We start from the raw sequence: 12,621 nt of genomic DNA on the forward strand, positions 1-12,621 counted from the left end.
AGTTGCTCCATTTAATTTAATCATTTATATTTTTAAATAACTGGTCAAAGAAAAAAAATTTTAATATATGTACTGAAAGAGATGATTACCTCCAGGAATGTTTGTGCCCAGAGCCGGGACCTGATTTTTAGTGCGGCACTCTTTCCTCTTTCCAGCTGTCCCACAGCGCACGAAATTAGGACACACTTCACATTTGTGCAGTTCTGAGCACAAAATAAACGGAAGTCATACTTATGCTTTGAAAACAAATAAAATAATTTTCAAATGCTATAAATAAGCAAAACAAATCAACTTTCCCTTAAAGAGCTAAATAGCCTGAAATCAGTAATTTCATCTAATATACATGACATACCCTATGAGTCATTGTGATACCTATAAACCAAGGAGCAGATTCTTTTTGCATCATCAATGAATACAAACACCTTCCTGTAATAAAGAAAATAAAAGCAATAATTTTCAAAAGTATCTGCTCTGAAGAACTCTTAAAATGTCCAGGCACCTACCAATCCTTTGAAGCATGTGCTTTTTCTTCACCTATCAATCATTTTATGATTTCAACACTTTTTTTCCTGTTCTCTATGCATGAAGTGTTTATATTCCTAAATCTTCCCCTTTTCTAACTCTCCTGGTTTTCCCACTGATATTTACATTATAGCAGCCAGAACTTTTGCTGAGATTCATTAGTTGCTTTACTTGAAACTTACTGTCCATGAAACATTCCTGATGAGCAGTGATTCTGGCTCATTTACAAGGATGAAGGCAAAAGCCAAGCATTGCAACTCAAAACTATATACTCTTAAAGTCTGCCAGGAGAATGTCACATTAAAGGTTAAAAGCTGACTAGAAGCCACTGAAGGGAATGAGCAGAGTCTCATGGGGTAACTACAGAAATTATGTGGTTGTTTAGGGCATAAAAAGGAAAAAATCTCATTAAAAAATGATTAATGTGTGTGGAAAAAATAAAAACTTTTGTATATACAAATGGGTTTTATCTGAAAAGTTTTGTTTGACTCAGGGGAAGGCTGAGGTTTCAATTGATTCCTATTTTTATAACAAAGCAGAGAATCCCTCCCATGACAGAAGGCCTTATGATCTCAAAAACAAAGCTAAATTTTCATGAGTATATTCTCTAGTGAGAGTGAGAATGCAGTACCAATGCCCATGCTTCAGGAAATGAGATGATGATGCATGTAACAGATCTGAAAACACCCTTAAGGAATCCTCTGTCTTTATAGACAGCTTTCCTCACAAATCTATATCTTATCAGAGGATAAGCAGAAGCTATATGCTTAATTGCTGCTTTCTATATCTGCCTGAAAACAAAACTGTAAACCCTGGAACTTGCAACTATAAACTTTTTTTAAAATGAATATTTTAAAGTATCTGTTTATTTGGCTTTAAACATTCTCCGAACAGATTTATTTATTTTGCAGGAAGAAGAAGAGTTGTTTTCATTAATCGTATTGGCCAAAAACACACATTAGCAAAATAAATCATTAGTATGCAAAAAAGTCTACTTTTGGCTGACATTTTAGGACCTGAACACATATTTCTGTTTTTCTCAGTAATGCATTTAGCCTGTAGTGATTTTCAGAACAATGTAACATTGGAACTAATGGAAGAGAAACCAAATGTTTAATAAATGGTATAAATAGAATAAGAGGTTCTCAGAACATTTTGTCTCTCTGTGAAAATGTTTTGATGAAAATAAAATCAACCTAAAATTTCTAAAAAAAATTACGATTTTTAATAAAGAATTATCTTTGACCAATCAGTCTTTTTTCCAGAGCAACATTGATTTTCCATGTATACTTCCAACATGTCAAATAAAAAAAATAATTTTTATGCATCAGCAGTAGCTAATATTGAAGGCGCACAGAACTGGGTGGGACACTGTCTAACTGAACTAATGACACTACTTTTCTATGCATACCCTGGAAAATTTTTGTTATATATCCAGTGGTAAGCACTGCACCCAATTCTATCCTAATTTGTGCTGATCAAAAGCGTATTTTACTAGAAGACTGCTCATCAAAGTGCCAATTTCATTTTACTACGTACCCCACTAAATATATTTGATCCATCTACATCAAGCAGCTGAAAATTGTCTGCTTCATATTTTAAGTTGCAGACACAGTGCATACTTCAGAACTTGGTTAACCACTTCCAGTTGCTGCAGTCATTTTTATGTTGGCAGCCTATGAGCCTAGAAAGATGACTGAAAATTAAGATATCACTGAAGAATGAATTAAGTGTTCTGTGATAATGACTGGCATGTCTTTGAAACTCCTGGAATTCTTCCTTCAGACCCAGTGGAATTAGATTCTTCCCAGGGTATTGGGTTGATGAAAGAATGGCACAGGAATCAACAGTGATTACTGTTTATAATGGGTTAATCTGTGATTTTGTTCTTAATAAAATTTCAGTTTTCATTACTCTCAGATTCTATCTTCTTCCTGTTAAAAAAATTGCCAGACTAACTTTCAGAAGCAGTGTAATTATTCTATTACTCCAGAAGATTTAGGTTTGTGAGGTTCTTTGCTTCCTACTGAATTCTAGTGAGGTTTAGGAATCCAAGCACGAGTCTGTAGTAAACAGCTTAATAAGAGACTAGACAGCATGAAAGAAACTCTGCTCAAGGTTCATAAAAATAGATGGAAAGCACTGACTGTGTGAATCCCTTGACTGATCTCAAGGTCATAGAGTTTGAACATTGCCTTTAGGGAAGGGCAGCTGACACCCACAGTACTGAAGTATGCTAAGGATGGCACTTTGAATGCAGGAGTGGAACAAAAACTCCTGAAAATACAGCCAAGTCCAAATACTCAGGTACCAAGCTGTCTAATCAGAACTATTGCCCTAGGAGAGAGAGCATTGCTATTGCTCCAGCATTGTCTGGACTGTTAAAAATGCAGTGACCTGTCCCATTTGCCTTGCCTGTGGTACTGTAGAGAGCGTCATCTTTCCCTGCACAGTCCCAGTATATAGCTTTTAGATAGCTCACCAATATTTTTGCAGAGTTTTTCCTGTGAGGTTCTGCCACTGCGACATCCCTTCTCCTGATGTAATGAGAAATTGTGGAATTATATAAAAAAGCAGCAAGTTCAGGAGTGTCTTGTGGAATAGCAAACTGCAAAGAGAGAAATGGGAATGGTAAAGACATACGCATAGAATGAGTCTAACAGATTTGTTCCCATCTCAGAGGTCTTAAATTTTGGATTAACACTGTTTTTTCAATTTAACAGCACAATCATGAGAATACACTGTTTTCAACTAGGATCATGATGAGTAATAGCACAGCAAGATATTGCCCAGTTATAGGAATTACAGTAGACAACATTTTTCTCCAATTTTACTGGTGTCAATTTTGTTGCTTTACTTAATTTTGTTAGACTCTTGGGGGCAGATTCTGATATATGTAATAGGATAAATTCTGAGTTGTTGCATAGTAATTTAGTCATTAGTTTAGATCAGAATCTGCCTAATGAAATATACTGATTTTACCAGTTCTGGAAAAAAAAGGAAGTCTTGACTTCAAACAACATGATTTTTGATCATATAACAAATATGTTGTAGATTTGTTTTGGTAAAAGCTCAACTTTGTAGAATGCAACAGTTTCTTAATTTCTAATCTCACATTAAAATGCATTCTCTTCAGCTTTATATTTACAGATTTTTGTTCTTCAATTAAAACCTACATTTTTTGTTAGCAGTTTGTGTTTAACTTCTATACAGGACATTTATAGCTTCTTTCATGAAGCCTCAAAGAACTCCTGGAGCTAATTGCTACAGAAGGAAAGAAAAATTTTAATTCATGACAATCCAATCATGTAAAATCACAATAAAATATTCATGGAGGTTTACAGTAAGATCTCAACAGGAACTCAACTAAACATAGCCAAAGCTATTTCTTAAGGACTTCATATTATAAAGAGCTGTATCAGATCATTCTTATCAGTTCCTTTAACTTCTGAACACAAAATATCTTAAACAAATTCCTAAAGAAAATGTTTGTAATTGTAATAAATGTTGTAGCATTATATGGAAGAGAAGAGCTATAAACGCACAAAACCTTCCACACACTAATGCTGTGTAGTACTAGACTTGGAAAATTTGTATCATTTTGATGCCTTTTGATGCCTGGTCTTAAAATCAAGAGTCAAACACGGTTAGAAGGGGAAAATTGATTTTACCTTGGTATTTATTTTAAGGATCCTTAGGTGCACACATCCGGGTCGAATGCACCCCAATGCCCACCGCAATGCACACCCCCCAAAAGATCTGGTATAACATTATAGGTCTTACTAATTAGCATACCTATCAAAAATTCCCCAATGAGAGGCTTGAGTGAGCCCCCCTCCCCAAGGAACCTTCCCCTGAATGGTTCTATCTTAGTTTACAGAGTGTGTTCTGGAGAGGACCTTGGGGTCTGGGGCACACTGATCCCTAACTACGAAGCTTCTAAAATGTTTAGTCTCTCAGATGGACAAACAAGTCCAAGAATGTAGGCAAAAAGCACTAAGAATACAGAAGCTGTAAAAAAGGTACAACAGGGGTATAAAAGAAAAGGCAAAAAATCTTCATGGCATCAATTTATCTGATTTAAATTATAATGCTATAAACAGAACATAAACATTTGACATTGTCGGAGATCTTCAGTCAAAAGCATCTTACAAAGTGAAATATATTATAATTCATTAACAGATGAAAGTCCGTTAAAAAAATAAGAATCCCCTTTTTTCCTGTTTTCTGTTGCTTAATCAGGTAAACATTGTCTATTTGCAATAAGGGAACACTTAAGTAGCTAGTAAATCTCTCCCTCTCAATGTGGTGACATGTCCAAACTCTCCTAGAATTCTTTCACCAGCATATAGACTTTATTGATGACAAATGAAAAAAAAAAACGCAACACAATATTATGTCTGTGAAGAAGACCTCAATATATGATCACAACGGATATAGATGTAGATCCATTTGAATACTAGGGGATTTTCATATTTACATTTTTCTTTTTACATAGATCCTAGAGTGTTAGCATCTTAGTAGTGAATTTTTACAGCAAAGGTTCAAAACCAGCCCTGTGGTTAAGCAAAAACATACGTGTCTCCTGCAACCGTTTAAGAGCAGAATTTGTCCAGTGGCCTAGATGTCCAGGTTAAAGATATTATTTTACCCTTCTTGAGCTGGTCACATGGAATTGCACACCTGTACAATCTGTAGCTATTTTATATGCCACATATTTAGTACACTATACTTCATCTTAGATAGAGGATCATTCCCTCCCTCTAACTACAGAGGACTGTCTCAGTTTCCCCGTCATGGAAAACTACTGCATTATTCTCCTGAGCATTATTACTTTAAGCAGGTTTCCAGACCTCTCCATTTCTCCACTTCTCATCTCAAAACCCTGTTTCACCTTTCTCGTTTTCTAGCCAAGCAATAGCCTCTGTTACTATGTGCAATTCCATCAGAAATGTTCTGAAAGAAGGCTTTGTGTAAAAGGTATTATTCAAGATGGGTTGGTGACCATTCAAGAGCAACCCATTGGATGGTATTATTTTTTCCTGAGACCAAGACCTAAACATAGTAGAAACAGTTTTGCAGCATGAGGAGACAGTGCCTCTGGAAGGGATTAGCTCCTGCCACTCATGTTGGTGGATGTACCTTGTCCATGTGGTGAATTTTGGCTGTTATTTCACTGCTTCCCTGACAGATGCCTCACTTGTGGTACTACGGTGCTCATCTATTGAGAATGTGCCATATGTGTCACCCTGTATATTCTACCACAGTGGTATTTATAGGTACAGGTTTCATAAAAATGCTTTTTGCCATCAGTCTGGGAGAAAAAAGCAACCCATCAGGAATATTGTCTCAAGCCAAAAGTCCATCTAGCTGAGCCCTCTTCTCATCACAGCTGCCTTTAGGAAGAGTAAGAAGGAATTAAGAATGGGGTATGCATACACAATACTCTCCTAATAACTTTCAGCTCCCAAATGTTTTCAGATCAGGGACTTCCTCATCTGTATGAAGTTTTTGTTCATTTACTAATCTTCACTGGACTCTTCTTTTTGGGAATTTATTTACTCTTCTCCTAAAATCATGTAAACTTTTAACCCTGACTACTTCCCTTTGGCCACAAGTTCCAGACACCTGAGACCTGCCACCATGGACCACCACTTCCTTTTGCTTGTTTTGAATCTGACTCTCCAGGCTTCATCAGATGCTCCAGTTCCTGCTCAGGAAGAGGCAGAGAACAGTCAATCCATACCCACACTCTTCCTGCCACTACTCATTTTGAGGATCATTTTGATATTTGTGCATAGTCACCTCTTTTCTAGATTGAAGCATCCTAGTGTACTGAGTTCTGAGTTCTTCTGCAATGGAATCCGTTCTTTATCTTTGATAAGTAATTTTGCTCCTTTTTCACCTTTTTGCTCCTTTTTGCTCCATTTTGCACCTTTTCTAAGATTCATAATTTTATTATCCTTTCACATCCCTCATGGCCTTCATAGAAAGATAAGCTACAGAGAAGTCCCTAAACAAAAGTCTTCCCATAGGTGTGATTTATCTTTGTGGACTAGACAACAAAGCCCGAAGAAAATGTTTTTACAAGACAAGAAATTCAGCAATAGGGAGGAATACACTGTTTTGATTGAAACTGAACAATCTGAGTAATTTCAAAGGGGAAATGCCTCAGTGCCCTAAGAGGGCTAGATTCGTATATCCAAGAGAAGTCAGGCATTTAATGCCTTTAGCCTTATTTGGAAATTTGAGCTAAGCATCTTGCTATTTATACAAAACTTGAAGGAGCCTGTCTCTGTGTCCTCCTCCCATCTGAAGCCAATAGATAAGTATTACATATTTGAAACCTGATTTGTGTATTCATGCTGTTCAATGATTTGAAAAACTGAAATAAGGGAAGGATACTTAAATTCTTGCAATAGTGATTGTGGATCTAAAGCCATATTCTGCCACAACAGATGGACCATTATTACATGAAAATTTCTCACAAGCTTCATAGGAATTAAGCCTTGTTTATGTAACAGAAGCAATCATTACCAAGTAGGAGAAGGAAGAGCAAACTAAAAAAAAAAAAAAAAAATACATTGCCTGAAAATGTCAGTAAGAACTGTGGGAGTATTCTACTCAGCTTCTTAACTCAAACTTAAACAGAACACAGTGGCTAGGGCAGGAGGATGCTGAACTCCTTTTCACTTGCAACCTGATCTGATCAGTGAGTTTGAGAAGCTTGGCTTACAAGCACAAATGCAGCACCTCAGCTTCTTCCTCCTCACCACTTTTGAAAAAGAGGTGAAAATTAGGTAGAAAAGATATGTAGAAAAAATTCCGTCTCCAATCTTACTGTGCTTTGGGTATAAAACGGACAGACATTTATTATCTTCTGTTTCCTACCACGCATTTGATTTTTCTTTCTCTAGAGAAACTACATAAAAGGATGAAATTCCAATCCCTCTCTGGTTTCCTGGGTGAAACACAAAAATCTAGCCATACTATTTTTGGTAGACATCAATTTTTCTTTACTCTTTTAAGTATGTATTGTAGTTCTGTCTGTTTGAGCTAAAGACTTGTAGCTCCTGAGGTTGTGAGCACTCTTCATCACTAGAAAGTTGTCTCCCCTTTCACTGAATATACCGAACTCAAACCCCTTCTGGTACACAAAAGACGCGGAGCATTTTTAGCACTTGGAAGGCAACTCTCCCTGAAAGACGTTTAACAGGCTACTGGTTAAACTTGAGAAGTGTTGTTGTTTACTCCAGAAATGTCTGGAATCAGTTATGCTTAAAAAACTGGATACCTTGTTTTTGATGGTATAATATGTAGAGCTGCTTTGCTTAATCTTCTGACTTTGAGCCAAACCAAGCTCTTTTGGGGGGATCTGCCATCACAAACATAGATCTTAAAACAGGAAATTGTCCAAGGAGCCAGGGATTGGGTTAGGAAAGCTAAAGCCCCGAGAGAATTAAATATGGCCAGGGATGTCAAAAACTATATGAAAAGCTTCTATGGATACTCAAAGGAAGATGAGGGAAAATATAAGTCCTTTCCAGAAAGAAACAGGAGACCTGGTTACCCAGGATGTTTAGAAGGCTGAGATACTCAATGACTTTTTGCCTCAGTCTTCACTGGCAAATACTCTGGGCACACTCCCCAAATCACACAAGGGAGAATGAAGGACTCTAGGAGAAAGTCAGGTTTGAGAACGTCTAAAGGATCTGGAGGTGCACAAGGCCATGAGAGTTGATGAGATGCATCCATGGGCCCTGAGGGAACTGGCAGATGAAGTGGCTAAGCCAAAATCCATATCTGAGAATTTGTGGCAGTCTGGTGAAGCTCTCACTGACTGGAAAAGGGGAAACATAACCCCCATTTCTAAAAAGGGGAAAAAAGGAAAACCTGTAGAACTACAGGCCAGCCAGTCTTACTTCTGTGCCCAGCCCAGTCATGGAGCAGATCTTCCTGGAAACTATGCTAAGGCACATGGAAAATGAGGAAGTGATTGGTGACAACCAATATGGCTTCACTAAAGGCTTATTGTGCCAGACAGGTTTGGTGGCCTTCTATGGTGGGGTCACAGTGTTGGGAAGAACAACTGACATCATCTACCTGCACCTAGAGAAAGCATTTGTCACAGTCCCAGATGACATCCTGGTCTCTATGCTGGAAAGACATGGACCTGATGGAGCACTCAGGGGATAATGAATGGGCTGTGTGATCACACTCAAGGAATTGTGGTCAATGGCTTAACGTCCAACTGGAGACCAGTGACACATGTCCTCAGTGGTTGGTATTGGGACAGGGCACTTTTTAACATCTCTGTTGGTAGCATTGATGGTGGGATTGAGTGCACCCTTCTCAAAAATATTATGAGTACAGAAACCAAATATGTACCGAGCAACACAACAGTCACATTAGAAACATTATAGACGACCTATGTCTTGCTTCTTACTCAGGAAAATGATTTTGGGTTGTTAAAAGTTCCCAAAAAGTTCCATCCCATTATGAAGTGTAGGCAAAAAAACCCAATCAAAATGCAGGAAGGGATGGAAATAAAATACTTACCTTTATTTGCATTGTATTAATAGGAGAGCTTGTTTGACAGTGCAATGGTCCATGTGTCTGAATGTGAAGAATATAAAGAAGAAATTCTTCTCTACTGGACACAGGCCAACCAACATGGAGAACCGTATTGTTGATGGCACTTGGTCCTATATTGTGCAGCTGTCAAAGAAACATGATCAGTACTTTCCAAGGCAACAAATAACAACAAAAAACACTGCAACAACTGCTTAAATATTTTCAAATTCTAAGTGGACACTGCCTTGAAGTATTTAGGGAAGGATGTATAGATATTAACATCACGTTATTGATGAAGAATCTGTGGCAGATAGGAGAGAAGAACCTCTCCAAATTAGTCACAAAGCCAATGGCAAATCTGGGAGAACAGTCTTTGCTGTCCAAGTCTGTATTCAAGAAATCCATCACCTTTCCCATTTTTTCCTACATACGAAGAGTTGAAATTATCTAAACAAGTATAAAAAAAACTCAACCCAAAACACGAGCAAAGAAACACTATAGAAATATGAACAGTGAACTTTAACAGTTCATACTTGAAAATAGTAGCCAAAACTTCAGAATGCAAAAGAATCACATTTCAGGGCACAGGAATAGAAGGTAGAGCAGAACTTAAACTAGCTTCTTCAGTTAAGAACTGTATTTTCAAAACTCTCAATCTAAATTTCCTCAAAAGAAGTAAAGGAACTAGTTTTCCTAAATCCTAAATTAGCATCCCAGGATATTACTTTTTTCCAGGGAAAATGAACAAAGATAGAAATAATAAAAGTTTAGAAATCTAGGCTATTAAAATAGTTTCCTGGTATCAGTTTACAGTTTGAAAATAACTGATGACAACAGGAAGTCTGGACGTGTTGTCACTGGGCATGAAGAGCTAAAGAAGCTGAAACTCATGGACCTTCACGCAAAGTTTCTAGAGGTGTGAGAACCTTTTTTTTTTAAATTTGCAGAATTTTTGTGACTGATGACCTTTAGTTAGAGCTAAATAAAAACCCCTTTCAATCTTACATCTTCTGGGAAACTGTCTAGTCTTTCTTATACTTTGCTGATATAAACCATGTAAGTGGTTTCCTTAGTAACTGTAACTAATTACAGTAATTATTTTAATACATTTGAAATCACATATATAGTTTCACAAACAACCCAAATGCTTGAGACAGGAAGATTTGTTAGGCATTTTTCAGTTTAGAGAAATGTGTTAAGATGAGGAATTCACAAATGATAACTTGTATTTTACAGTTGTATTCACTACACTTTAGCATGTCATGCAAAATTGTAATCTTACATTGCTGATTAAGCTCAGTTGCTTATATTTTCTCAAGTGCTAGTTTGTGAATTATAACCATATGTGAAGCCTTCTGTTTTACCCTCTAGAATAAAAGCCATCCATCAGATTCTAAGGATGGCTTCTATTCCATGTAGTTCACTCAATGCCTTTTTTCTGAGCTGAACTCTTCTCTTTAAATTGATGAATCATCCAGAGGAAAAAAACCAACAAAAATACAAGGTAAATATATGTGTACTTCAAACATTAAGAGTTATTTTCAACAGAACATTTTCTGAGGTAACAAGTTACACGTATGTCTACTTTTTTTTTCAGTTAGCTAGAAAGAAAACATTTTTTCCAGTGCACAGCTTCTGATGAGAAGATATTTGACATTGATTATAAGGAAATTTTAAGGACTGTTTTTAATTCTTGTCAAACACCCAAAATGTTTATAAATCCCTTAAATATCAAAGACAGACTCCTAGCATAAACTAATATCTCCTCCACTCGCATGAACAGATAACGGGGTTGTGAATTCCCAGATTAAATTTGGGTCACATGCTAAAGTCAGAGTATTTACATTTGTGGCTTTATCTAGCTACAGATAAAGACAATAAACCAAATTCATCAGGAATTCAGTGGGGGCAGCGTGAGGTCCTGTGGCAACATACATAGTTTTTACCTCATAGATGTGTTCTACTAAAGGACCAACTTCTTCTTCTTTTGTAGGTTCATCTTTGGGTTCCCAGTTGTGAAGTGGCAAAATAATTGTTGGGGGGTGAGACACTCTGTAATATACAAAACAGGTTAACACAGTAACTGTTACCAGTGACTGACTGCAGTAGTTTTAGAAAAAAATTAAGAACCATTATAGAAAACTGAGCCCTCAAAGGCTTGTTATTTGGGCATATTAATAGGAATTAGGTGAGGTGAATGCTACAATGCTTCCATAAAGTACTACCCAATCCTTGCAGATGACTGAGGGTGTGCATTTAGTTTCATACTTCCCCTGATGGACTGGCCTTTCCAGACAAGGAAGTAGCTCTATTTGGAGAGCAGAATCCAGTCTGCTGGTCATTTTTATCATTCTCACTGATGAGATATCTGAATACATTATCCACGAAAGCAGAGTAAATAAATGCATTTTCCCATTTCCTTTAAAGCCTGTAGGTGTTTAATGCTATGCATCTTTCTTCCCTAGAATACATTCTTTGGTATTTATTTAACTGTTCTGACTGTAAATTTCTATAACCTCTGTTATTACTCCTTTAAAAAACCTTGCAAAATAGTCTATCTCATTCTACAGGTGGGCAATGGGGATATTGTGACTTCCATAAAGTCATAATGGAAATTGGTGTATTGGGAAACAGAATTCAGGACTAGAGCCTAAAAGAGTGCTCCAGGCTTTCCAACTGCTTTGCAAGCAAAGTGGCATCTATAGCATTCCCTGAAATACTGTTGCAACTTGCAACACATAAATAAAACATAAACAAAGAAAACTGTCACTTAATATTTGACATCTTTCTTTCTGTCTGCTATTTTATTTTTCATTTCCTTCTCTATCTGACCTTAAGAAAGTAGTCTTCTGTTAACATTTTTATTTGAATCGTGAACATTTTATTTCCCGTAAAAACTGGAAGTTCATTGTACCGGTCCCATTCAGATGCAAACTAAACCTCACTCAGGCGCTCAGAAGTTGGGAAATCAGATCCCAAGAATTTCTTTTAGCATGGTAGGTGAATTCTGGCACAGACATCTGTCATCTACAAGTACTGCATGTAACTCTTAGTGCTAAAATGGTATTACCCTTTCTTTGCCAGGGTCAAGTCTCACTCAGTTTTGCTGGTTTACAGAGTCTTTAGCTGAAAGAAAATCTATAAAATTTCAGTGTTGATTCTGCCAAAGCTGGAATTTTGCTAACAGAAAAGTGTTAAAAAACAATCAATTTTTTTTAGAATGTAACATTGGAATAACATGATGGACTTCTAGGCACTAATGTTAATCACTTTGCAGTAGCCCTGCTACAGATTGCCCCTTGAAGAAACAACTGGATGGTTTTGTTGCAAATGCTGAAAAAATACTACTGGAAGAAACAAACAGTTCTTGATTACAGCTCTTACGTCATATACAGTGAATGAAATGTCTGAAGGAAAATTTCCTAGAGTATACAGCTTCTCAAAGCAGCAAGAAATCCCAGAGAAGAACGGCTTAATACCATCCAGCTGAAGTACAACTCTTTGTGAAATTTGGTGTATTCTGGA

The 12,621-nt window shown here is 36.8% G+C and overlaps 1 protein-coding gene across 1 annotated transcript in view; it reads right to left on the reverse strand.

Annotated features, from left to right (window-relative positions):
- Positions 1–12,621, reverse strand: part of ITGA8 (integrin subunit alpha 8) — a 113,227-nt gene that overhangs the window by 27,519 nt on the left and 73,087 nt on the right. The window contains exons 24-27 of the mRNA XM_042044315.1: positions 11,043–11,148; positions 9,082–9,240; positions 3,005–3,130; positions 90–203 (exon numbers count right to left, since the gene is read on the reverse strand). Coding sequence (XP_041900249.1) covers positions 90–203; positions 3,005–3,130; positions 9,082–9,240; positions 11,043–11,148 — 505 coding nt within the window. The remainder of the gene's footprint in view (positions 1–89; positions 204–3,004; positions 3,131–9,081; positions 9,241–11,042; positions 11,149–12,621) is intronic.

The sequence above is a fragment of the Corvus kubaryi genome, unplaced genomic scaffold (assembly GCF_017639235.1).
Source record: "Corvus kubaryi isolate FWS band 111438036 unplaced genomic scaffold, C.kubaryi_AGA036_p1.0 37398, whole genome shotgun sequence".
NCBI classification, from domain to species: domain Eukaryota; kingdom Metazoa; phylum Chordata; class Aves; order Passeriformes; family Corvidae; genus Corvus; species Corvus kubaryi.